At 39.5% G+C, this 27,879-nt stretch overlaps 2 protein-coding genes across 5 annotated transcripts in view; one reads left to right on the top strand and one right to left on the bottom strand.

The window, feature by feature from the left end:
- Nucleotides 1-1,445: 1,445 nt before the first annotated feature.
- Nucleotides 1,446-7,090, bottom strand: LOC105464876 (MORN repeat containing 2; the record flags this gene model as incomplete). Its single annotated transcript, XM_011712988.3, has 5 exons — nucleotides 1,446-1,699; nucleotides 2,827-2,963; nucleotides 3,697-3,803; nucleotides 4,187-4,237; nucleotides 6,958-7,090. Coding segments are annotated over 5 exons (531 nt in total), but the record flags the coding sequence as incomplete, so codon positions are not given.
- Nucleotides 7,091-7,126: 36 nt separating this feature from the next.
- Nucleotides 7,127-27,879, top strand: part of LOC105464878 (DExH-box helicase 57) — a 77,101-nt gene continuing 56,348 nt past the window's right edge. Inside the window, exons 1-9 of one of the 4 annotated variants that reach the window (XM_011712990.2) lie at nucleotides 7,127-7,281; nucleotides 13,971-14,067; nucleotides 18,127-18,285; nucleotides 19,294-19,482; nucleotides 19,790-20,628; nucleotides 22,987-23,162; nucleotides 25,348-25,469; nucleotides 26,577-26,772; nucleotides 27,644-27,768. In XM_011712990.2, coding sequence (XP_011711292.1) covers nucleotides 18,209-18,285; nucleotides 19,294-19,482; nucleotides 19,790-20,628; nucleotides 22,987-23,162; nucleotides 25,348-25,469; nucleotides 26,577-26,772; nucleotides 27,644-27,768 — 1,724 coding nt within the window. In that variant the 5' untranslated portion in view covers nucleotides 7,127-7,281; nucleotides 13,971-14,067; nucleotides 18,127-18,208. Of the gene's footprint in view, nucleotides 7,282-7,392; nucleotides 7,501-13,970; nucleotides 14,204-18,126; nucleotides 18,286-19,293; nucleotides 19,483-19,789; nucleotides 20,629-22,986; nucleotides 23,163-25,347; nucleotides 25,470-26,576; nucleotides 26,773-27,643; nucleotides 27,769-27,879 lie in introns of those variants that run through there. The other 3 variants (XM_071076552.1, XM_071076551.1, XM_071076550.1) reach the window with 3 other exon arrangements.

Genomic DNA, 27,879 nt, shown 5'->3' with positions numbered 1-27,879 from the left:
AAACTCCATCTCTACTGAAAATACCAAAAAATTAGCCAGGGGTGGTGGAGCACACCTGTAATCCCAGCTACTTGGGCGGCCAAGGCACAGGAATCACTTGAACCCAGGAAGCAGAGGTTGCAGTCAGCTGAGATCACGCAATAGCACTCCAGCCTGGGCAACAGTGAGACTCCTCTGTCTCAAAAAAAAAAAAAGAAAAAAGAATTGCTATCAAGATCTCAAATAAATATTAGTACCCTAAGTTCACTGCAGCACTATTCACAATAGCCAAGATGTGGAAACAAAACGTCCACCACAATGAATAAAGAAAATGTGGTATATACATACAATAGAATACCATTCAGCCTTAAAAGAGAAACCCCTGATTTGTGACAACATGGATGAACCCTGAGGACATTATTCTAAGTGAAATAAGCCAGTCACAGAAAGACCAGTACTGTATGACTCCACTTTTAAGTATGCGGTATTTAAAATAGTCAAATTTGGCCATGTTGGGTGGCTCACGCCTGTAATCCCAGCACTTTGGGAGGCCGAGGCGGGTGGATCAGGAGTTCGAGACCAGCCTGGCCAACAAGGTGAAACCCCATCTCTACAAAAAATACAAAAATTAGCTGGGCATGGTGGCACATGCCTATAATCCCAACTACTTGGGAGGCTGAGGCAGGAGAATAGCTTGAACCTGGGAGGCGGAGGTTGCAATGAGCCAAGATTGTGCTGTTGCACTTCAGCCTGGGCAACAAGAGTGAAACTCCATCTCAAAAAAATAAAAAATAAGAAAAATAAAATAGTCAAATTCATAGTATCAAAGAGTAGAATAACGGTTACCAGGGGCTGGGGTAATAGGAAAACAAGAGGTAACTAATAAAAGGCCATGAAGTTTCAGTCAAGCAAGAGGAATAAGCTCTAGAGAGCTGCTGTACAACATTGTACCTGTAGTCAACAATAATGTATTGTACACTTAAAATTGTGTTCATTATAGCAAACTAACACAAGAACAGAAAATTCCAAAAACTGGGGCTACCTGAGGGTGGAGGTTTGGAGGAGGGAGAGGATCAGAAAAAATAACTATTGGATACTATGCTTAGTATCTGGGGGACAAAATAATCTGTACAACAAACCCCTGTGACATGAGTTTACCTGTATAACAAACCTGCACATGTATGCCTGAACCTAAAATAAAAGTTAGAAAATAATAAATAAATAAATAAAATGTATTATAGCCTTAAAAAAATTTTTTTTCAAAGAGGGTGAATGTCGACCAGGACACACAAGCACAAACTAAAAAAAAAAAAAAAAGACGACAAAACTCAAACAGAGGATTGGAAATCAACTTTGCCAAGATTTGGATGATTCTGCCGTAGTTATTATAATAAGCAGACCGAATTGAATCATGTAATTTATTTTAAACTAATTGTAAGACAATGAAAATAAAGTTCAAAAAGACGTAAGGAAGTGATGGTTTTATTGGGCAAACTTATAGGGGTAGTGTATGAAGTCATTTCAAATAACAGATTAAGTTGCTTTCCTTACAACTAAAAGCTTCAATTACTACATTTAAACTTTAATTTAACATTAAATCTACAATGTGAAGCACATCTACATGTGAAGTTTTAATTTCAGGTCTGGAGCAGCTGTAAAATGAAAGTTACCACTCCATTCTAGTCCTCGGACATCAGTATATTCCCCTTCACCTTCTACCCTGCAATAGTAGAAAATAAGTTTTTCATTAACAAAGACAAATAATTTACAGTCCAGATATAAGATTGTCTAGCATAATATATACTATGTCTGAAGCATTATATCTTTCACTTTCAAGCTTTGCTTTTAAACCCAGCATCCTGCCTTCACATACTACAAAAAAGAAAAAGAAAAAAGAAAAAGAAAAAACAAGTACTATTCCAAACACACACAATCAATTATTTGGCGTCCAAGATTTTAGGATCACATAATCTAAGTTCATACAAAACCAAAACAATGAGTTAAAAAAATGAAGAGTTTACATTGGCTCTCTAGCTTAATTACTTCATTTATTCAACAAATATTTCTTGACCATCAATGATGTTTGAGGTGCTATGCCACTGTACCGGGCCTCCAACAATTTTTAGAAACTATATTATAAAAGAATATTTAGAATTAACTAAATATAGTATTTAAGCAGCTGGGCACAGTGATTCACACCTGTATACTCAGCACTTTGGCAGGCCGAGGCACACAGATCACTTGAGGTCAGGAGTTCTAGACCAGCCTGGCCAACATGGTGAAACCCCGTTCCTACTGAAAATACAAAAATTAACTGGGGGCTGGGCGCGGTGGCTCAAGCCTGTAATCCCAGCACTTTGGGAGGCCGAGACGGGCGGATCACGAGGTCAGGAGATCGAGACCATCCTGGCTAACACGGTGAAACCCCGTCTCTACTAAAAAATACAAAAAACTAGCCGGGTGTGGTGGCGGGCGCCTGTAGTCCCAGTTACTCGGGAGGCTGAGGCCGGAGAATGGTGTGAACCTGGGAGGCGGAGCTTGCAGTGAGCTGAGATCCAGCCACTGCACTCCAGCCTGGGCGGCAGAGCAAGACTCCGTCTCAAAAAAAAAAAAAAAAAATTAACTGGGTATGGTGGTGTGCACCTGTGGACCCAGCTACTTGGCTGGCTGAGGCAGGAGAATCGCTTGAACCCAGGAGGCAGAGGTTGCAGTGAGCTGAGATCACTCCACTGCACTCCAGCCTGGATGACAGAGTAAGACTCTGTCTCAATAAATAAATATTTAAGCAAATGTACCAGAAAATAATCTTTCAGAACTGCAGTGATTTTTTCTTTATTTTAAGCTTACCTATTTTCATTGAAATTTCCAATATACTTTGCCCCAGTTGGGAATGTGTAAGTCCCCAGTCCATGAAACATATTATCCTTAAATTGTCCTTCATATACTGCTCCTGAAAAATGCTCAAGTCTTCCAAAACCATTCATCTGTTTATAACAAAGGAAATTACCTTAGAAACTAATCTTCAGTTTCCTAAGAACCTTTCAAAAATGTACAAATATAAGTCTATCATCTGCTAATTATTACTTAATCAACGTTGTATTCTCCTTTATTTCCATAGTATAAAGATAACATTTTTATCATTTTCATTCATCTGTGTCTATCTGTGAAGCCCACTAAATCAAATGTTCTGGATCTTGGGCATTTGAACATCAAGGGGTCCATGATGAAGATAATAGGGGTCCTCAAGATACCCTGAATGTATCAGAAATCTTAAAGGGCAACCAGTTTAGTTAGTTCAAGAAACCAGTACAAGTAGTTGTTAATAATTCAAATTTGGATTCAAGCAGACCAAGGTATACTTTCCTGTTTTATCATTTACTAGGTGGGCAAGAAACCTGAGCCTGATTTTCCTCATATGTAAAATAGAGTATTAATGGTACCCAGCTCATGAGGGTGTTACGAGTATTAAATGAGAAAATTATGTAACAGATTCAGCTTTACTCAATGAATAGGAGATGAGAAAGATAATAACGATGATTAGCTCTCTGCAGTGAGTTTAATATTACTCATAAGTTAATATGTGTTAATATGATCATTCGTTATTTTTATTATATAGTCTACTCATTATAGGAGTTTTTGATTAATGGTGAAATGCCTGGAATCATTAAACCCACAGGGTTATTTATCCACTGCCAGTATTAAAAACAACAACAATACCTTGTCATCTTTCCAGCTTCCTGTGTAGACAATCCCATTAGGAGTGGTATGAATACCTATTCCATTTCTTTCATAGATTCCAGAAGATGTTCTTGTACAGTCGCCATCTAAACAAAGGAGAAATACTGAAGATTATAAATGAGAAAAGTTATATCTGGGCCTAATCGCAACTACACCTCATGGGTTTCTTTGGCTCCCTAGCACTGAAACCAGTGAGACCCGAGATGAGTAAATCCGTGGACGTACAACATCTTGTAACAATTGAGACTCAAAGGCCAGGAAGATTGACAGATCCCATAGGTTTCCAAGGCATATCGTCTAGAGTTAACAGTGGAGTTTTGATTTTAACATCTCTTTATCTATTAGGATTTCTGTTAATCTTAGTTAATAAAGTTAATATCCTAATAGTTTTACAAAATTTAAGTCTCTTTTTTTATTCTTAAGCTATTTAATTTTCTGTACAGAAAAAGTAATTGCAGTGTATGCTTACCATACTTGTCTCCATTTGGAAAGATAAAGCTGATCTTATACACTTCTGAAGCTGTTTTAAAAGATTTAAGAAGAATGACATAAGTTTACTTTTTTTTGATAGAGGCAAGGTTTCACTATGTTGCCAAGGCCAGTCTCAAACTCCTGGGCTCAAGGCATCCTCCCGCCTCAGCCTCCCAAAGTGCTGGGGTTGCAGATGTGAGCTACCACATCCAGTCAAACGTAAATATTCTTATGTCATAAGACCTTTAACCAATGTGCTTTCAACACTATCCAAATGGACTTACTTCTCAAGATCACAGCATATCATGATTACTTGGCATTTCCATTGTCTAATGTAGGGTCCTGGGGAAATAAACAATTTTGCCTACATGATCTCCTTTAAAATTTATTTATTATGATAGCTTTATTAATATATAATTCACACACCACAAAATCTACCTTTAAAAGATACAATTTCACGTTTTTTAGTAGATTCAGAGTTGTGCAACTATCATCACAATCTAATTTTAGAATATTTTCATTATCCCAGAAAGAAACTCTGTACCCATGAGCAGTTACCCATTACAATTCCCCTCAAACACCCCTCACCCCACAACCCCAAACCCCTGGCAACCACTAATCTACTTTCTGCCTCAAGGATTTGCCTATTCTGGATATTTCCTATAAATGAAATCATACAATATGCGGTCCTTTATGTCTGGCTCTTTTCACTTAATGTTTCCAAGGTTCATCCATGTTGTATCGTGTATCAGTACTTCATTCCTTTTTATAGCCAAGTATATTGTATAAATATGTTGTACAGAAATAGCATATTTTTTTATTCATTCATCAGTTCATGGACATTTAGGTTGTTTCCAGTTTGGGGCCATTATGAATAATACTGCTATAAACACTGATGTAAATTTTTAAAACATACAGCTTCCTAGGAGTAAAAAAAAAAAAATTGGTGTACAAATTTTTGTGTGGATATGTTTTTATTTCTCTTTGGTAGCCCATATGGTTTACTGATTGTCCCACAGAGGTAAGGCGGAGTGAGGAATCTTTAAATTGGCAGTAGGAAGAAATGGAAAATAAAGATAGCAAGTGGGGAAGGGCTGGTAGGTCCACACAGAATGAGAATGGTATGGAGACCAAGTGAAAAAGGAAGAAAGAGGACCACAAGACTGAGGGGGATTCTGGGCCTCAGATCCCTGGACACTTAGTGGACTAAAACATTAGAAACTGTATTTTCCGATACTGAAGAAAACTTATGTAGAGAGGGTATGCAGGCATATCCTCTGTGACTCATCCTTCAGAATCACCTGAGATGCTTCTAAGTTTCTTCTCTCTACCCCACATCTACTGAATCAGAGTTTTTATGGGTGGGGCAAGGGAATTTAAAAATTAATTTAGGTGCCAGTTGAGAAAGGCTAGAGGTTCATCCCCTCTGAGGAAACAGAATTAACACAATAGGTAGAGGACTTAAACTGTAATATCCTCAGAGAGAAAGGGAGAGTATTAGTATCTTTGAGATAGGAACAGGTGATTATAAAAAACAAAGAACAATTAGCAATCCAGGAAATGAATAATATAATTGGTGAAATAAAACTTCTTAGAAGGGATGAATAGCAGAATAGATACAGTTGAAAACAAATTAGTGAACTGGAACATTAGGTTGAAAAATGTGCTTAGAAAGTAGCACAAAGTGCGAGTGAGATGGCTGGAAAAATATTTTTTTTTAATTAAAAAAAGCAAGTAGCACAAGGAATTTTAAAATAATGGAAAGTGGATCCAAAATGCTACTGTCAGTCTAATAAGAATTCCAGAGGGAAAGAATAGGAGATATTTGAATAAATACCCAAAAATTTCTCAGAACTGAAGAAAATGACTGTTTGGACTACAAATGGGAACTAAGCAAAATCCCACACCTAGACAGGTTACAGTAAAATTTCATGACATAAAGACCAAAGGCCAGTTAGGCTAGTTAAAAACAAGCAAACAAAAACCACATTACCTACAATAAACTACAAAGGACTGACAGTAGCAACAGTGGATTCTTAAAAAAAAAAAAAAAAAAAAAAAAAAAAAAAAAAAAAAGGCACTTAACCCAGTGTCTAAACTCTAAATACTAGCTATTGTTTTCTTGTAGCCCCAGGTCAGGTATGGGCTCTCCCACAAAGCCTTTCTTCAACCTCAGACTCCTTCAGGAGCCCTCACAGCACTCTGGGCCTATTCCTACTGTCGTACTTAGGGTTCTAGTAAAACCATGGCTTTGTACCGGGATCCCCTATCCCACCCAGTTCCTCCAGCCCACGAATGGCGGATTAGTCAAATCTCTTCTCACCCTACTGTCCGACTCCGTGTTTAGTAGTAATAGTAACAGAACGTCTAGTGAATGAAGGGCACTTCGGAAGCAATCGTTAAATGCCTATGAAGCAGAGCATTTAAACGTAATCATATCAGAAACTGGACTGTTTTCAATTGCCGCTAAAATGTTCTACATTCGAAACTTGGGAATGTCAGAGCTAGAGGGAACCTCACAGAGACCGCCCGGCACCATAGCGGAAACTGAGGCCCAGGGAGGTTGGCACGCGCCTCGGGTGTCTCAACAGCGACAGATCAGAGCTAGATTCCCAGACCAAGGGTTCCCCCGTGCTCCTCGGCTAGACGGTTAGGAAATATGTCACACCCCTACAGGAGTTACCGGAGGCCAAGCAAGTTCTGACTCCACGCTAGTTCGACTTAAAGGAGCCCTTCTCTGCCCGTGTCGTTGGGAGGATGGGCACTCACTTGGCCGAGAGGTGTTAGAGAGATCTTCCAAACTCTGCGACTCCCCCTGGGCGGCCAGCTCTGCAGCCGGGAGAGAACTAGGCGCTAGGACAGCTCCAGGTGCGACTTGGTTGCTGGGGCGACCGGGCACCTCTCACCCGGAAGCGAATACGCGAGGGGCTGAAGCTGAGCCAATCAGAAGGCGCCAGGGCTGTGCCGCTGCAGCTGGGCCACCGCAGGGCTGCTCCAAGTGAGAACCGGGAGGGTGGCCAAGCCCTGTGGGGACCTCTGACCCTTGGGCAGCACCTCCCGACAGCTGGCTCGGGACCCAACTCTGCGAGCCAGGTACGTCTTCCACTTCTGCGGACAAGTGATGCGCGTTGTGCGCACGGTCTGCGCGTCGCCCTGTTTGTCAGTGTGTCTGCCGCCTCCTGCTCCAGGAGTGGTCGGGATCTGAGGAGCATCGCGGCCCAGTGTTTCATCCTGTCTGCCTGGGGCCGGTGAATCTGGACCAGCAGGATCCCAGGCCCAGGGACCGGACCAAGGCGGAGCTCTGCCGCTGAGGTTGTGCACGCTCAAACTGCAGTGCGGGGGCGGTGGGGCTAGGAGACGAGGCGTGAAATTCAGGCTTGGAGCAGGCTAAGGGGTTGATTGAAGGGGTCAGGCTCCGTTCCCTGTCTCTGTCTGTGTGGCTTTTTTGGGGAGAAGGGTGGGGACGATGTGAGTTCGAAAAAGGATACGAGATCTGGATATCTGGATGGAGCTGGTTATATTGTGATCAGTCAGAGATCTGCCTGGGAGGAGGGTAGTGTGTAGTCACTTTTCAGTGCCTTGGCTGTCAAACAAAGAATACTCTTACAGCCAAACTTAGGTCCCTGTATCCATGGTGAAGAAAGATAGTTGGAATCTTCCCGGGCTAGATGGAATAGATAGTGGAATCTAACCACGTGGATTATACAACCTAATTCCTATTGCCTGGAAAACTCTGGGAGAGTGGTATTGGATACCATTACAGTCAGCAAATCTTCGTTTAAAATTTTGAGCGCATATCTCAGATCTACTTGTAAAAGTAACATTTTCTGGATTGATGTGAGACAACTTGTTTTGAATCAGAGTAAGCATCCTCTTGCTTTTTCCTAATGTTTCTCAGTACACAAATTTACCTGGGCTGCATGGTTTTTGAGAGGAAGTTCTAATCTGTCTGTTTGATTTATTTCCTTTCCGTAAATTTTAGAAATCATAGGTAATTACTGATGCACAACCTTACGGAATTCAGTTTGACCTGTTATTTTTCTTGCCTGTTAAAATTTTAATGACTCTACATTTTTGTGAGTAAAGTTGACATTTGAACAACATGGTTTTGAACTACACGGGCCCACTTATGGGTGGATTTTTTCCAAACCAACACAGATTGAAAATACAGTATTTCAACTAGGCATAGTGGCTCATGCCGGTAATCCCAGCACCTTGGGAGGCCAAGGTGAGAGGATTGCTTGAGCTCAGGAGTACGAGACCAGCTTGGGCAACAAAGCGAAACCTCATCTCTACTAAAAAAATTTTAAAGTAGCTAGGTGTGGTGGTGCGTCTGTGGTCCCAGCTATTCAGGAGGCTGAGACAGGAGGATTGCTTGAGCCCAGGATATCGAGGCTGCAATAAGCTGTGGTCATACCACTGCACTGCAGCCTGGGTGATACAGCGAGATCCAGTCTCAAAAAAAAAAAAAAAAAAAGAAAGAAAGAAAAAAGAAAAGACAGTATTCCTGGAATGCAAAACACACATACAGAGGGCCGGCTTTTCCTGTATGCAAATTCTACAAGGCTGACTGGAGGACTTGAGTATCCGTGGATTTTCGTATACATGGGGTTCTGGAACCAATCCCCTGTGTATACTGAGGGATGACTATTTCATGGCTCGTTCTCTCAGTTTCTTCCGGATGTCCTTTAAAATGTGATCTCAAAGAGGCCTTACCCAACCACTCTATCTAAAATAACTGCCTCAAGGTTTTTTTTTTTCTCAATAACACTTAAGTAATAATATATATCTATTTGTTTAATGTCTGTCTTACCCTCTAGAAGGTAAGCTTCATGAAGCAGAAATTTTGTCTTCTTTGCTGTTATATCCCCAGGATCTGGCACATAATAAGTGCTCAATAAATATTTGTGGAAAGAATAAATAGATGAATAAATCTCCATTCCCACATAAGTCATTTTTCCAACCTTCAGTCATTCATTCCACAAATAGATATTGAATTCCTACCATATGTTAGACACTGTGTTAAGGGTACAGTGGTAAAAAAAAAATAGACATAGTCTTGTTTTCAAAGAGCTTTCTGGGAGTAGAAAGGAGAGACAAACTTAAGATAAACACTGAATACATATGTATAATCATCAAGAATTTTGAAGAAAGGAATACCTAGGAAGACCTAGTTTAATATCCACATATTTGTGAGTTTCCCAAATTTTTTCTAGCTTTTGATTTCTAATTCCATTTTGGTTGGAGAACATAGTTCATATTATTTCTTTCTTTTTAAATTTATTGAGGTTTATGGCTAAGCAAGGTGGCTCACACCTGTAATGCCTGCACTTTGGAATGCCAAGGTGGGCGGATCACCTGAGGTCAGGAATTCGAGACCAGCCTGACCAACATGATGAAACACCATCTCTATTAAAAATACAAAAATTAGCCAGGGAGCATGGTGGCGGGTGCCTGTAGTCCCAGCTACTCGGGAGGCTGAGGCAGGAGAATCGCTTGAACCTGAGAGGCAGAGGTTGCAGTGAGCCAAGATTGCACCATTAGCACTCCAGCCTGGGCAACAGAGCAAGACTCCATCTTAAAAAAAAAAAAAAAAAAGTATTGAGGTTTCTTTTATCACCTAGCATGGTCTATCTTGGAAGATGTTTCATGTGTACTTGAGAAGTGTGAATATTTGTCTATAGACACTTATTAGGTCTAGTTGGTTTAGAGTGTTGTTCAAGTCTTTTATTTCCTTGTTGATCCTCTGTCTAGTTGTTCTACCATTATTAAAAGTGAGGTATTGAAGTCTCCTACTATTATTATTGAATTGTCTAATTCTCCCTTCATTTCTGTCAGTTGTTGCTTTGTGTATTTTGGTGCCTTCTTATTAGGTACATATGTGTTTTTAATTGTTATCTTTTCCTGACAGATTAACCCTTTTGTCATTAAGAAATATCCCTATCTCTAATAACATTTTTTGCTTTCAAGTCTATTTTGTCAGATATTAACATAGCCACTCCACCTTTCTTGTGGTTGCTGTTTGCAAGATCATCTTTTTCCATCCTTTTACTTTTCATTTATTGTGTCTCTGAATTTAAAATGCCTATCCTGCAGACAGCATATATTTGGATCCTGTTTTTTAATCCAGTCTGACAGTCTCTGTCTTTTGATTGGACTGCTTTATTCTCTCACATTTATTTTTATTATCTGTATACTGGGAATTACATCTAATTCTAGTCTACTTTTGGACGTCTGTATGTCTCAATGTCTATTTTTTCCTCTGTTCTTACTTTTTGCTTTCATTTGCATTTAGTCATTAAGTGAATATTTTCTAATGTAGTATTTTTGTGATTGCTTTGGGATTTATGAACAGCTTCAGATTTATACTAGCTTAATTCCAGCAATATTGCTATGGTTTGAATGTTTACCCCCAAAGTTCATGTGTTAGACGTTTAATTTCCAATGCAACAGTATTAGGAGATGGGGCCTAATAACACGTAATTCAATCATGAGGGCAGAGCCCTTATTAACGGATTAATGTCACTAGCATGGGAGTGGGTTAGTTATAGCAAGAATAAGTAATTATAAAATAAGTCTGGCTGCTGGTGCCTTTCTCTGTATCATGCCCACTTCTGCCTTCCATGTTCCACCATGAGATGATACTCAGCAGATGCCACTGTCATGCTCTTGGACTTCCCAGCCTCCATTACCATGAGCCAAATAAACTTCTATTGTTTATAAATTACCTAGTCTGTGGCATTCTGTTATAGCAGAAAACAGACTAAGACAGATATATAGAAGTATTACTTTTATATATCTCTATTCCCTTCCTACCTTTTATAGTATTATTATACATATTATATCTATTAATGTTATATACCCAACTATACTTATTACAAGTATTACTTTACTGTCTGTAGTCATTTTCTCAGCACAGTACAATTATGCTCCCACCAATCTTTGTGCTGTTATTGGCAAATATATTACATACATATTACCTTCCTGTAGGTTACAGGCCCAACGTTATATCATGTACATCTTATTTTATATAATTGCTTTTTAAAATCATTTCAGAGGGAAGAAGAAACAATACATTTATACTGGTTTTCAAATAAATAAATGTCCAATATAAATCTGGATTTTTAAAAAATACTTACACAATTACCTTTACTCTTTGTTTTTTCATGTAGATTTAAATTACCATCCAGGGACACTTGCTTCAACTTGAAGAATTGTTAGTATTTCTTGTGAGGCGAGTCTATTGGCAACAAATTCTCTCAGTTTTGTTTGTCTGAGAAAGTTTTCATTTTACCTTCATTTTTGAAAGATAGCTTTTTTTGGTTAACTATTTTTTCTTTTTCTTTTTTTTTTTTTTTTTTTTTGAGACAGAGTCTCACTCTGTCACCCAGGCTGGAGTGCAGTGGCACGATCTCGGCTCACTGCATCTTCTGCCTCCCAGGTTCAAGCGATTCTCCTGCGTCAGCCTCCCGAGTAGCTGGGACTACAGGTGTGTGCCACCACGCCCAGCTAATTTTTTGTATTTTTAGTAGAGATGGGGTTTCACTGTGTTAGCCAGGATGGTCTCGATCTCCTGACCTCGTGATCTGCCCACCTCAGCCTCCCACAGTGCTGGGATTACAGGCGTGAGCCACTGTGCCCAGCCCTATTTTTTTCTTTGAGTACTTTAAATATATATGTCATTACCTTCTGCCCTCCATTGTTTCTGTGGAGAAATCAGTCATTAATTTTATTGGGGTTCCCCTTGTAAGTGATAAGTTGTTTTTCTCTTACTCCTTTCATGATTTTCTCCTTGTCTTTTGACCTTCAACATTTTTGTTGCAACTTATCTATTTTGTGGATCTCTGTGTTTATTTTCTAATAGTTGGAGGACATTGAGCTTCCTGCATGTAGAGGTTATTGATTTTCAGTAAATCAGAGAAGTTTTCTACCATTATTTCTTTGAATATTTTTTCTGCTCTTTTCTTTCTTTCCTTTCCTTCTGGTATTCTAATTATATGTGTATGATACCCTTGATGGTGTCCTACATTTTTCCAAGGCTCTGTTCACTTTTCTTCATTTATTGTTCTCTCTGTTTTCAGTTTGCATAATCAATGTCAGTCTATCTTCAAGTTCATCAGTTCTTTCTCTTGCTAGTTCATGTTTATGGAGCTTCTCTAGTGAATTTTTAATTTCAATTATTATACTTTTCAACTCCAGAATTCCCATTTGGTTCTTTTTAATATATATAATTTTTTATCTCTTTATTGATGTTCTCAATTTGATATGACATTGTCATCACACCTTCCTTTACTGCTTTAATTGTGCATTCCTTTATTTCTGTGAATATACTTACAATGACTATTTTGAAGTTCTTTTCTGTTAAATCTGACATCTGATCTCACTCATAGACAGTTTGTGCTTTTTCCCCCCAGTGTATGGGTCATACTTAAGCGTTTCTTTGCCTGCCTTGTGACTTTTTGTTGTTAACTGGGCATTTTAGATAACACACTGTAACAACTCTGGGTACTGATTCTCCCCTTTCAGGGGCTTCTTATTGTTATTTGCTGGTTTACTTTTTAGTGACTGGCTAGAATATTTTAGTGAAGTCTATTTCCCTCCCACGATTTTAAGCCTCAGTTGTTGCTCCTCTGGGAGGCACAGCTTTGGGTATGCCCATGGTTGATTGCTCAATTGTTTTCAACAATGCTCTGGAGAGTAAATTCCTTTACAAACTAATCCAACCAAACTATGGCTTCTGTGAAGCAATAGTTTCTGAGATCCCGGTTTAATACTTGTTCTAATCCCAAAAAGGAACTTCCTAGTGGTCTTATTCCTTGGTTTGCTTCCTGCAAACTAGTTGGCCAACAGTCTCAACTGTATCTTCATTTAATCCTGTAATCTCCCTTTCCCCACAACCTCACTATTCTTGAAAGCACCTTTAAGTTTGAACTTCTCCACACTCCATTGTAAATGGAGTCGGTCCTTTGGAAAAAGATTAGGAGCTATCTGTTTTATGGCCTACTTCCCTTTTGCCCTTGGCAGAATCTCTGAGCCCAAGCTGTGTTCCTGATAGAGCGTATATGCATTTAAATTTTGTCAAAACATATATTAAATTCATGGAAACTTCTCAACTGGATTTTTTAAATCCTATACTAGGCCGGGTGTGGTGGCTCACACCTGTAATCCCAGCACTTTGGGATGCTGAGGTGCACAGATCACTTGAGGTCAGGAGTTTGAGACCAGCCTGACCAACATGGTGAAACCCCATCTCTACTAAAAATACAAATATTAGCTGGGCATGGTGGCAGGCACCTGTAGTCCCAGCTACTCCAGAGGCTGAGGCAGGAGAATTGCTTGAACCCAGGAGGCGGAGGTTGCATTGAACCGAGATCGAGCCACTGCACTCCAGCCTGGGCGACAGAGCAAGACTGCATCTCTAAATAAATAAATAAATAAAACTCTAAATTAGACCTAACCAAATGAGAATCTAGGATTACTTTCTTTAGTTAAGAAATCTGTGTCAGAGACATTCAATAATATTAGTCCTGAGGTAGAAGTGCTTATAAATCTTTTGTGAAGATTTATCCACACTACCCCTAAATTGGCTGGCTCTTTTTATTTTGTAGTTTTAAAATGTTTTCACTGGAACAGATTCAGAATCCTGCTCCAAGATCAGCTCTTTTTACATGTGCATTTTCCTTCATTTCTTTAAAGTAGCCTATATTCATAAGTTTGGCAAACAAAGGATTATCATACCTGTCTGGTTTTATGATGTCTACATTAATTTTTTTCTCTTACAGGTGAAAATGAGTTCTTCAGTAAGAAGAAAAGGCAAGCCAGGCAAAGGAGGTGGAAAAGGGTCTTCTAGAGGAGGAAGAGGAGGCAGGAGTCACGCCAGTAAATCTCATGGGAGTGGTAGTGGTGGCGGTGGCGGTGGTGGTGGTGGAGGTGGCGGCAACAGAAAGGCCTCCAGTAGAATATGGGATGATGGAGATGACTTTTGTATCTTCAGTGAATCAAGGCGCCCTTCCAGGTCATTATAACTCTTTGAATGTTTAAATATGGAAATGGTATCAACCCCTAATGTATGGGACAACAGATGGCTGAGAAGGGAAAAAAAGTCGAGTAATTCTGGTCAAATTAATTGTCTTCCTCTTTGTAACCCATTTCTGAAGGCACGATGGGAAATAACAGCTTTTGTGTGTATGTAGGTTGCATGACGCTGTGAATTGAGTGTAATACTGCTGTTATACCCAGTGTTACTCTGAAAGTAAATACAGAAATAGTGTGAGGAAAATTATTTTAAGTATTCCTTAGGCATCATAGATTGATGTTAAAATGATGATGTTAACATTGAACATGGCCAGGCACGATGGCTCACGCCTGTAATCCCAGCACTTTGGGAGGCCCAGGTGGGTAGATCTCTTGAGGTCAAGAGTTCGAGACCGGCCTGGCCAATCGGGTGGAATCCCATCTCTACTAAAATACAAAAATCAACCACGCATGGTGGTGGTCAGCTGTAATCCCAGCTACTAGGGAGGCTGAGGCAGAAGAATTGCTTGAACTTGGGAGCAGAAGTTGCAGTGAGCTGAAATCACACCACTGCCCTCCAGCCTGGGTGACAGAGTGAGACTCCATCTCAAAAAGCAAACATTGAACAGCCTAAAGTGCAACATGACTGTACTGTGTCTTTCTAGTTGATAAGCTGTGTGTTTTCCAGCCAAATCAGCCATCATCTGATGGTGTTACATGTGGTGACCAGTAACAGATGTCTTATCTAGGCTTCTCTCCTATTCAACTTTTAACTAATGAATAAATTATGGGAATTCTAGTAATTCTAATGAGTAATAAAAGTAAACATTTTGCTATTGCATGTTATACAGTATAAATACAATTAGGCATCACTTGTTGACAGAGATGTGTTCTGAAAAATGCATTGTTAGGCGATTTCATTGTTGTTCAAACATCATAGAATATACTTACACAACCCCAGATGGTGCAACTCACAACACACCTAGGCTATATGATGTAGCCAATTGCTCCTAGACTACAAATCTATACAGCATGTTGCTGTACTAAATATGCAATTATAACACAATGGTAAGTATTTGTGTATGTAAACATGTCTAGTTATAGAAAAGATATAGTAAAAATAGAGTATAAAAGGTTAAAAATGGTACCTGTATAGGGCACTTACCATGAATGGAAGTTGCAGGATTGGAATTTGCTCTGGGTAAGTCAGTGAGGGAGTGGTGAGTGAATGTGAAGGCCTAGGATATTACTGTACACTACTATAGACTTTATAAATAGCAAGCAGCATAGTCTCTCTATGTTGCCCAGGCTGGTCTCGAACTCCTGGGCTCAAGCGATTCTTCTGCCGTGGCCTGCCATAGTGTTGGAGGTGAGCCACAGTTGGCGTGAGCCACAGTTGGCATGAGCCACTGTGCCTAGCCAAGAACCTAACTTCTGAGTTAGCTGCAGCTCTATGATTTTTCAAAACATGTGGACATTATACATTATTGGAGTCCATAGGTGTTCATTCATTCAGTAAGTATTTACTGAATGCACCAGGCACTGTTTTCTGTTTTAGGGACTTCGAATTGCAGCAGGGAGTAAAATATTGTCCTTATCTAGATAGAATGGGATTTGAGATAGAAAAGACATAAACAAATGTATAACATTACCCGTTGGCACATGCTATGGAGAGAAATAAAGGAGTGTAACAGGGATATAAAATACCAAAATAGAATTACTATTTTATGTAGAAAGCCCCCCAATAAGGTAGATAGCCCCCAATAAGATATCACGTGAAGAGAGGCAAGAAGTAAGTAAAGGAATAAGCTGTGAAGTTCTGAGTATAGAATATTCAAGGCAGAGGGAATAGCAATTTCTTAAGGCAGGAATGTGCTTGGAAGGTTTAGGAAATAGCAAAAAACACAGGGCTGGGGTGGCCTCAGGAAACTTACAATCATGCCAAAAGGGGAAGCAAACGCATCCTTCTTCACAAGGTGGCAGGAGAGAAAAGAATGAGAGCCAAGTGAAGGGGGACGCCCTTTATAAAACCATCAGATCTCATGAGAAGTTACTCACTATCACGAGAATAGTATGGGGGAGACTGCCCCCATGATTCAACTATCTCCCACTGGTTCCCTCCCATGACATATGGGGATTATGGGAACTGCAATTGAAGATGAGATTTGACTTGCAGCCAAACCACTATCAACCCTATAAAGAATGTACAGTTATTACGTATCAATTAAAAATTTTAATTAAAAAATAAAACTAAGAGAAAGTATGAAAAACAAAGGGGATTGAGAAGGAGCTGCCAATGAAGTAGGAAACTAAGAGAGTGGTTTTTGGAAGCCAAGGGACAAAGGTGTTTTAAAGGAGAATAGTCAATAAGATTGAATTGTATGCTTAAAGAGGGTACACATTTGTGGAAAAATGCTTCTGGCAGGTCAAGGAAAATGTGCACTAAGAATTATCCACTGGATTTGGCAATGTGGATATCATAGTTAACCTTGACAAGAGCTGTATTAGCATAGGAAATACTGATTGGGTTGTGTTTCAGAGAGACGAGGAAAGAAAATGGAGACAGAGACAATGATTTTGATAACCTAAATGAGAAGCTTTACTATAAGGGAGCTAGAGGAAGGAGAGATGGGGCAGTAGCTGTAGGGAGATGTGCACTCAAGGGAGGATTTGGCTTGGTTTGATTTTTTTTTTAAGAGGGTAGACATTATAGTATGTCTGTATGCTGATGGGAATGATCCAAAGAAGAATGAAAAACCAATGATGTAGAAAGGAGGATAAGTGTTGGAATGATTTCCTTGAGGAGATTAAAGAAATGGCATATAGTTTACAAATAGAAAGACTGACTTTAAGATAAAGGATGGTTCACCCTTAATAACAGGAAGGAAGGCAAGTCACAGGGGTGTACAAATAAATGGTGGTTAAGATAGGAACATGTGAAACTCGCAACTCCCCCTCATTTTTACTGATCATTCCCTCATGATCAGACAAATAATAAAAGATTATATATGCTGTGTAATTTTTTTATTTCTTTTTTTTTTTTAAAGTAGGATCTTGCTATATTGCCCAGGCTGGTCTTGAACTCCTGGGGCTTAAGCAATCCTACCACTTCAGCCTCTTAAAGTGCTGGAATTACAGGTGTGAGCCACTGCCCCTGGCCTTTTTTTTTTTTTTTTTTTTTAATAATCAGAAATAAAGATAATTGGGTATTTTAGAAATAGGACCTAATATTCACAAGGAAGAATGAAACTCAGTGGTTTTCAGATTTTAATGCAGAATGAAATGAAATGCTCTTTGTGTGTAGCTTATTTCTTTTCAGAACCCTATAGTGCAGAGGAAACCATCATTAGCATTGCTTTTTCCCAAGGATTCTTGAGTTAGTGAAGCCAGAATTAATGATTAAGAATCTGGTAAGACTTTTTTTCTTTTTTTTAGATGGAGTCTCGCTGTGTCTCTCAGGCTCTAGTGCAGTGGCGCAATCTTGGCTTACTGCAACCTCCACCTCCGAGTTCAAGTGATTCTCCTGCCTCAGCCTCCTGAGTAGCTAGGATTACCGGCACGCACCACCATGCCCAGATAATTTTTGTGTTTTTAGTAGAGACAGGGTTTCGCCATGTTGGCCAGGCTGGTCTCTAACTCCTGACCTCAGGTGATCCAGCAGCCTCGGCCTCCCAAAGTGCTAGGATTACAGGCGTGAGCCACTGCGCCTGGCCAAGAATCTGATAAGGTTTTTTTCCAGCAGTTTTGATATAATGAAGTCTGGTAAATACTATAGAAAATGGAGAATCTCCTCACATTCATTGTCATCTTTTGTAAGATACTTGACAATCCAGTTTGTATTGTGTATATTTGGGGACCCTGAGGAGAGTGTAAAAGTTCTGATCGCAGATAATGTGTGTAATTTTGCTCTTTTGTCCTCTATAGACCTAGCAACAGTAACATAAGCAAAGGAGAGGCACGCCCAAAATGGAAACCCAAAGCCAAAGTACCCCTTCAGACTCTACATATGACTTCTGAGAATCAAGAGAAAGTGAAAGCTCTTCTCCGAGACCTGCAAGAACAAGATGCTGATGCTGGATCTGAGTAAATTGTTTTATTTGAATAAACTATGATAGTAAGGAAAACATACTGGCAGTGTGAAGGTCCTGTGCATCTTTGGAATGCTGTGTCAGTACTGATTCTATTGTGGCCATATAATTAGTTGAAAGTGAGTCAAGAGAAATACAAGAATAATTATTCAGCAACAATTTTAGAGTGAGTTTGTTTTGTAGCATCCATGGGATTGCCTTTGTATCTTTATTTTTTTCCAGGGCAGTGCTCATATGGATTCAGTAACTGATTTATCTGTAATCTTCCAGATAAACCCTTGTAATGAACAAGTAGAAGTAGTGTTCAAGGAGCAAATATTGACTTGGTCAGGTGCGGTCTCAGGATTTGCTTATCATGACCATCTGCCTAAGAGAAAGCTTTTATTCTTAAATCTTAGTCGCTCTTTTGTTTGGGATTTCGGTTGAAGGAGTTAATTCCTTCTTTCCATTTACCAGAATTAATTAGTGGCCAGTCATGAACAGCTCATTTTCCATCCTATCTACAAATCTCTTATCTGTTTGAGATTTAGAAAAGGAGATTATGTAGCAAAACGAACAATTAGGGATAGTTATTTTTATGAATGAGAAGACAGAGGATAGCCAAGGTTTCTGTGATTAAGAACATAGGCTCTGGAATCTGCCTGCCTTTGGTAAAATCTCTATTTGCTCCTTAATGTGTAACCTAGGCAGTTACTAATCCTCTCTGAGTTTTAGTTGATCATCTTAAAAAAAAAAAAAAGGACATTCCAATATTACTTGGCACAGTTATTGGGAAGATTAAAGGAGTTAGTTCATATAAAGCACTTAACACAGTACCTGGCATTTAATAAATGACTGCTAAATGTTAATTGCCAAGGTATAAATTAATAGTTCAATATAAGATTAAATCAGCAACTGAAGAGTAGTCAGGAGCCTATTAATTAAATTCTTAGACCTTTGCTAAATTTTTCTTTGAAGTAAGTAGAAAGTAATATCTAATATATGAAAATATTGCCTTTGCTAGAAGAGGCATTTCTGGGGAGGAGGAAGACGATGAGCCTGATTGCTGTAACGATGAGCGGTACTGGCCAGCTGGACAGGAAACTTCCCTCGTTCCCGACTTGGATCCTTTGGAATATGCTGGCTTAGCCCCAGTGGAGCCTCATGTTCCAGAATTTACAGTCTCCCCATTTGCAGTGCAAAAACTTTCCAGGTGATTGCTTTAATCATTTTTAGGAGTTGGGAAAGAATTCAAGGAAACTGAAATCATAGAAACCCACTACCCCTCTTTGTGTACTTTCCTATTTTGTGGGTTCCAGCAAAGCCTGCTAGGCCTAATATTCTATCTTATCAGATGGGGTCATTCAGGACGGCTTATTGTTATCAGGGTTGCTTTTTCAAAATACAAGCCCTGCCTATGTATAGTCATAACTTCATATAAGCATATTTAAATGAATTTTACTGTAATGGTGTGATACTGCTTTTTATATGCCATTTTTGTCATGTTTTGCCCTTGACAGGTATGGTTTCAATATTGAACGCTGTCAAGCAGTCCTGAGGATGTGTGATGGAGATGTGGGAGCATCACTAGAGCATCTCCTTACCCAGTGTTTTTCAGAGACATTTGGAGAGAGGATGAAGATCTCTGAGGCAGTCAACCAGATAAGCTTGGATGAGTGTATGGAACAGCGACAGGAAGAGGCGTTTGCTCTCAAGTCCATCTGTGGAGAAAAATTTATAGAAAGAATTCAGAACAGAGTCTGGACCATTGGATTAGAACTGGAATATTTGACAAGTAGATTCCGCAAATCCAAGCCAAAAGAAAGTACCAAAAATGTACAAGAGAATTCACTTGAAATCTGTAAATTTTACCTCAAAGGAAATTGTAAATTTGGATCGAAATGCAAATTCAAACATGAAGTGCCCCCAAATCAAATTGTTGGAAGAATAGAAAGAAGTGTAGATGATTCTCATCTTAATGCTAATGAAGATGGATCTTTTTTATATGAACTTGAAATTCGATTTTCTAAAGACCACAAATATCCCTACCAAGCTCCCCTCGTGGCATTTTATTCCACCAATGAGAACCTACCTCTGGCTTGTCGTTTACATATTTCTGAGTTTCTTTATGACAAGGCCTTGACATTTGCGGAAACTTCGGAACCTGTTGTATATTCTTTGATAACCCTTTTAGAGGAAGAATCGGAAATAATCAAGTTACTAACGAATACCCATCACAAGTATAGTGTCCCTCCCATGAACGTTCTGCCAGTACCCTCTAGGACCAGAATAAATAATCCTGCCTGTCATAAACCAATGATTCCAAATAATTCTTTTGTTTCTAATCAAATTCCAGAAGGTATGTAAGGCATTGATCTTGTGGAGGGAGGCATTCAGAATGATGGGTTTAGAAGTCAAAGCTTTTAAAGCTGATCCAGGATGGCTTAGTGATCTTGAACAAGCTGAACAAGCCATTCAGTCCCATGGGCAAAAGGGAATGAGAATTCCCTGAACTGTAATTGTGTCCAACTTTAATTGTAAGGCTCAATTGTGTTGCTTAAGGCCCAGTTGTGTTGCTGTGGATAGGCTTCCTGAGTTGAAGTTTGTTGTGATGTGTGTTTATTTTAACCATATAAAATCTGAGGCTTGGAAGGACCTTAAGGTACCTTCTCAGAAAATCTATTTTATTTAATTCATTTGGTTTTCATATGATTACTTCTTATATTATATACTGAATTACTTTCAAATGAAATTTTAGAGATATTTTGCTTTCAATACCACTATCCGTACCCTCCTGCTTTTGGTATACTAGATCCCCAGAATTCATTAGGGATAGCTCTATGAATCCCTAAATCCTCAAATACTTGTGCAGGCTTCTAGCCTAGTCTAGATCCAGGTTTACTGTGCAGATTCTTTTTATGTTTTTGAGATGGAGTTTCACTCTTGTCCCCCGGGCTGGAGTGCAGTGGTGCAATCTCAGCTCACTGCAACCTCTGCCCTCCAGATTCAAGTGATTCTCCTGCCTCAGCCTCCTGAGTAGCTGGGATTACAAGTGCCCACCACCACGCCTGGCTAACTTTTCTATTTTTAGTAGATACAGAGTTTCACCATGTTGGCCAGGCTGGTCTCGAACTCCTGACCTCAGGTGATCTACCTGCCTCAGCCTCCCAGTGCTGGGATTACAGGTGTGAGCCACCACACATGGCCTACTGTGCAGATTCTTACACCACAAGTAAGCCCCTTTCAAAGAATTCTCTGCTGGGTGTAGTGGCTCACGCCTGTAATCCCAGCACTTTGGGAGGCTGAGGTGAGAGGATTGCTTGAGCCCAGGAGTTTGAGACCAGCCTGGGCAGCATAGCGAGACCCCATCTCTACAAAATATATATATTTTCTTAGCTAGTCAGCCATGGTCGTGCACTCTGTCCCAGGTACTCAAGAGGCTGATGTTGGGGGATCACTTCAGCCTGGGAGGTAGAGGCTTCAGTGAGCCATTGCACTTCAGTCTTGGAGACAGAGTGAGACTCTATCTCTTAAAAAGAAAAAAAAAAGGAGGAAAGAAGGAAGGAGAGGAAGGAGAGGGAGGGAAGGAAGGAGGGAGGGGGAGAGAGAGAGAGAGAGGAAGAAGAGAAAGAGAAAGAAAGAGAAAAGAAGAAAGAGAAAGGGAGGGAAGGAGGAAGGAAGGAAGGAAGGAAGGGAGGGAGGGAAGGAAGGAAGGGAAGGAAGGGTCCTCTTTTATTTGTTGCTATCTATCTTTCTTCCAGAGAAACAAAAGAAACGTAAGAGTCCTTGGGTAAACTTCAATGAGTAGAGAATAGTGATGCTGTGCTGAGATGTTAGGGCTGGTCAGTTAGCCAGGTTCACTCACTAACCACCCAACCCACTCCCAGATGCCAGCTTCTAGGGCATGGGATTCAAATATGTTCCTTGGGAAATGACAATTATGTGCCATGGCCTTTTTTTGTAAAATAGTAGTTTTATTGAGACATAATTTATATACCGTAAGATTCACTCTTTTAAAGTATATAGTTCAATGTTTTTGGATTTTTACAGAGTTGTGCAACAATGACCACCTTTTAATCCCTGGACATTATCATCACTGCCAAAAGAAACCCTGTACCCATGTACCATAACAGTCTCTCCTCATTTACCCCTTCCCCCAGCCTCTGGCAACCACAAATCTGCTGTCTATCTCTATGGGTGTGCCTACTCTGGACATGTCATAGAAATGGAATTATACAATATGCAGCTTTTTGAGATGGGCTTCTTTCACTTAGCATAATGTGTTCAAGGTTCATCCATGTCCTAGCACATATCAGTACAGCATTCCTTTTTATTAGTGAGGACTATTCTGTTATGTGGACATACCACATTTTGTTCATCGATTCATCATTTGATAGACATTTGGGTTGTTTTATGTTGTAGGATTTGGGGACACTTGCAAATAGTTGAAACATTCACTGCTAATTATGTTAATGTTACTTTGTTTTTAACTTGATTTAAAAATAACCACTTATGCTTGATAAAAGTTTACTTGAGGATGCGTTTTAAGTTCTTTGGCAATAGAAATACTGGAAATGAATGAACTTACTTTATTCAAGTTTTAACTTTTTCTCCATTTTGACTTTTTGTTTGACTTGATACTCTGTTAGACAGCGACTTTCCCGTTTTGTTAAAGAAAGGGCTCTGTATTGAAACGTTTTCTTTTATTTCCTTCAAGTTGAAAAAGAATCAGAATCTGAGGAGTCAGATGAGGATGAAGGTCCTGCACCTGTTATAGTAGAGAATGAAAGCTATGTGAACCTTAAGAAAAAGATTTCCAAAAGATATGACTGGCAGGCAAAGTCAGTACATGCTGAAAATGGTAAAATCTGCAAGCAGTTCCGAATGAAACAGGTAGGGTATGCGAGAGAATGAGTAGCATTGCCTCCCTAATATCTGGATGATGGGATTAGGAATTAGGACGCTTTGGCTACCCTCCCTAATATTCTTTTGTTTCATTTTCTCCCTGAGTGGTCAAAATTTCTACAGGCCACAACAAACTTAAGTGCATATGCTAGATGGTTTTGGAAAATCCTGTAGCAGACACACACATATATGCCAAATGGTCTCAGAATCATGTGCCTTTGGTACTGTGACGGACAATCTGGTATGTAAAAGGAATATCAATACTGTGGTTTAATGGCTGGGCACGGTAGCTGACACCTGTAATCCCAGCAGTTTGGGAGGCCGAGGTAGGCAGATCACCTGAGGTCAGGAATTCAAGACCACCCTGGCCAACATGGCAAAACTCCGTCTCTACTAAAAATACAAAAATTAGCCGGGCGTGGTGACAGGTGCCTGTAATCCCAGCCACTTGGGAGGCTGAGGCACAAGAATCGCTTGAACCTGGGTGGTGCAGATTCCAGTGAGCTGAGATTGCGCCACTGCACTCCAGCCGGGCAACAGAGCAAGACTCCGTCTCAAAAAAAAAAAAACGAAACAAAAACAAATACTGTGGGGTTAGAGCCAGGTGGGCATGGTAACACATGCCTGTAGTCTCGGCTACTTGGAAGGCTGAGGCAGGAGGAGATAATGCCAGCCTGGAAAACATAATGAGACCCTGTCTCTAAAAACAAAACAATACAAATACTGCGATTTACATTAGAAAAAATTAATATATAAACGGAGAAGGATGAGGAAGGACTTTTACCCTGTTTCAAAGACTCAAAGGATAAATAATGTGCCCAAGGTCACATAGCTAGTGAGTGGTTTAGCCAATTCTGTTTCTAAAGTCTATTTTGTTTTTACCCCATTCACATGAAGGTTATTTTAATAGAATTCATAAGTGAACCCTGAGGGCAAAGTTAGAGATAGGGCAGAGGCAAGTTGCTTAACCAATATGGGAATTGGATTAAATGCTCTCTTAGGGCACTTCCAGTTCTAAAGTTCTGTCAGTCTGATTTTTGACACCATATAACACCATCACATATGTAGTGCAATACCCATAGAACATCACAATGTATATAAATTGTACTGTAGATGATAGAAATGAAAAATGAGATATTCAATTTGATCAGTGTGCTAAGTTTATGATAAAATTATATATAGGAAATGGCATGTTCCTGTAAAGTTATTACAGTATTCAAAAGTACAGCCAGAGTTTTAATAAACAAGGCAATGTTTATAGCATTGGCCATTAAATATGAAATTGATTTATATAGTTGTAGTGACTGCCCAAAAATAATGCTTTAGTGAGTGCTTTTCTATTATTGATTTAGGTAAAAATCTGATACTGTTTAGAGCTATGCTGTCTGATATGGTAACCCCTACCCATGTTTGGCTGTTTATATTAATTAATTAAAATTAAAAATTCAGTTCCTCAGTAACACTGTTCTTCGCATTTCAAGTGCTCAATAACCACATGTGGCCAGGGGTTGCTGTATTGGACAGCACAGGTATAGAACATTTCCATCAACACAGAAAGTTCCATTGGACAGTGTTGGTATAGAGACCCTTGCTGGGAAGAACTGGATATGTGCTAAGCAAGAGGGCTTTATTTCACTCAGAAAATCTTTCAGTTTATTCAGATGTTGGAAAACTATTTAATGTATAGATTCCACAGCTCATTCTGACTGATTCTCTGAGCAGCATTCTGAATAAAGTCCTCTACATCCAATCCCAACAAATCCAACAAAGGATCACTCAAGGCCAGGAGTGCAAGACCATCCTGGGCAACATAACAAGACTCGGTCTCTGTAATTTAAAACAAAAACAAAAACAAAACTGTAATCCAAGCATTTTGGAAGACCAAGGCAAGTGGATTACTTGAGCACAGGAGTTTGAGGCCAGCCTGGGCAACATGGTGAAATCCTGTCTCTTCAAAAAAATACAAAAAGCCAGGTATGGTGGCACACACCTGTAGTCCCAGCTACTTGGGAGCCTGAGGCAGGAGGATCGCTAGAGCCTGGAGTGGAGATTGGAGTGAGCCATGATTGTACCACTGCACTCCAGCCTGGCAACACAGTGAGACTCTGTCTCAAATGAAAAAAAGAAAAAAAAGAGAAGTAACCCAATGATGTCTTATCTTTGATTTTATTAGGCTTCCAGACAGTTCCAGTCCATTCTGCAAGAGAGACAATCACTCCCTGCTTGGGAAGAAAGAGAAACCATTCTTAACTTACTGCGTAAGCACCAGGTGGTTGTCATAAGTGGTATGACTGGGTAAGAATGCAGTTTATTCATTGGCAGCTTTCATCTATAAATATTATATGCACCCTGGTTACCATAACCAGTTCAACTTGTTAAAAACTGTTAACTGGATTTATAGACATTATATACCTCTGCCTTGAGAAATAAGGCAAAACATCCAGCTGAAGACTTTTAACAAGGCTCATGTTTAAATTTAAAGGATAGTTCTAGAACATTTAGCTTGAAAGCTTTTTTATCTTCTAAATTTATTCTGATTTCCTGTCACCCAGGGTGGAGTGCAGTGGCATGATCTCGGCTCACTGCAACCTCTGCCTCCCGGGTTCAAGTGATTCTCATGCCTCAGCCATCCAAATAGCTGGGATGACAGGTGCACCACTATGGTGCACCACCATACCCAGCTAATTTTTTTGTGTTTTTAGTAGAGAGGGGGGTTTTACCATGTTGGCCAGGCTGGTCTCGAACTCCTGGCCTCAAGTGATCCACCTGCCTTAGTCTCCTGAAGTGCTGGGATTACAAGTGTGAGTCACCACGCCCAGCCTTTATTTTTCTTTTAAAAACAACTTAATTGTGGTGCATTATTTTTCCTGTTTTACATTCTCCTATTTAGCAGGGACAAGTTGCAGACTTTATTTAGTTATGTATTCAAGATTATACAATTTAATAATTACATTTGTGTCCAGACTCAGTGATATGGTAACAATTCGTATCATCTAGTTTATCTTTTTAACCTCAGCCTAATCATAGCCAAATTAATATATATCAAAGGGAAAAATGTAAAATATTTTGATAATCATAAGCTAATACTCCTTTTCTTTAGGGTTCATGTGTAGAGTTTACATTCCTAGAAGCATTTACAGACCTTAATCTAATGTCTGTTCAATAGTCCCAATTTTACAAATGTTACTAAACTATTATTTGATTGTCCTTTTGATTGGAGTGCAAATTCCTAGAATTTCTCACCTCTAGGTAATAAGTCAGGAAGTTGTTTTAGAAAATACCTGAATCGGAACAATTTGTATTCTAATTAGCTTTATCACTTTCCTCATTCCGTATGATTGCTTCTTTAGTTAACTAGCCCTTGAAAACTTCATTTTAGGACTTATTTGTTTTAATATACAGATGTGGGAAAACCACACAGATTCCACAGTTTATTCTGGATGATTCTCTGAATGGACCACCTGAAAAGGTGGCCAACATCATCTGTACCCAACCCCGACGAATCTCTGCAATCTCTGTTGCTGAACGTGTTGCTAAAGAAAGAGCAGAGAGGGTGGGTCTGACCGTGGGATACCAGATTCGGTTAGAAAGTGTCAAGGTTTGTATGCTCTGCTTATTTCCTGGTAACAGAAATTTATGATTTTTAGGTATAAAGAGTTCTGGGGGTTAGGAGATTCATGGGCAATTTGGGATATATACTTTCAGGTTATTTTTAAATTAATGATCACCTTCGGTAGGGGTGAAGTCCTTTTAGAAATATCTTGGGATAAGAACTCTCATGGCTGGGCACGGTGGCTCACGCCTGTAACCCCAGCACTTTGGGAGGCCAAGGCGGGCGGATCACCTCAGGTCAGGAGTTCGAGACCAGCCTGACCAACATGTAGAAACCCCATCTCTACTAAAAATACAAAAATTAGCCGAGTGTGGTGGCACATGCCTGTAATCCCAGCTACTCGGAAGTCTGAGGCAGGAGAATCCCTTGAACCTGGGAGACGGAAGTTGCAGTGAGCTGAGATCGTGCCATTGCACTCCAGCCTGGGCAACAAAAGCAAAACTCCATCTCAGAAACAAAAAACAACAACAAAAAAACACTCTTATTTGGTTGTACTAAATTTCCTCTGTAAAGCTTTTTATTTTTTATTGACAAAAGTCATCTAGTAAAGACTGTTATGTTCTTGAATGTGGGACTTAATCCATTTAACCAAATAAGGAGCAGACAAATTGAGAACTGATTTCATTATTCACTGTTTTTTAATGCTTTTTATGAAAATCTTAACATTTTGATATGAAGTAGAAAGGATTTTATTACTGTCCCTGGCAAGAAACTATATTTAGTATGGTTTCCTATTAAATGGAACTGCTAGTGTTTTCAATATTCTTTATCACTATCCATTCAAAATGGCTTTCCAGTAATGTTTCCTTTTTTTGAAAATTTTATTAATGGTTTATATTGCCCTTTCCTGTGTAAGTCCTCAGCCACCAGACTGTTATACTGTACCACGGGAGTGCTGCTGAGAAGGCTAGAAGGAGATACAGCTCTACAAGGAGTCTCCCATATCATTGTTGATGAAGTTCATGAGAGGACAGAAGAAAGGTAAAACAAAGACTTTCCTAGTGAACACACACTCACATGAAATGAAGGCATGGCAGAAAAAAATGTTTTCTAGTTCCAATTCAGTTTCATGCAGCTAGTAATGGTAATTTG

This window comes from Macaca nemestrina, chromosome 13, assembly GCF_043159975.1.
Source record: "Macaca nemestrina isolate mMacNem1 chromosome 13, mMacNem.hap1, whole genome shotgun sequence".
Classification (NCBI taxonomy): Eukaryota; Metazoa; Chordata; class Mammalia; order Primates; family Cercopithecidae; genus Macaca; species Macaca nemestrina.
This window is presented reverse-complemented; position numbering and strand designations above follow the sequence as displayed.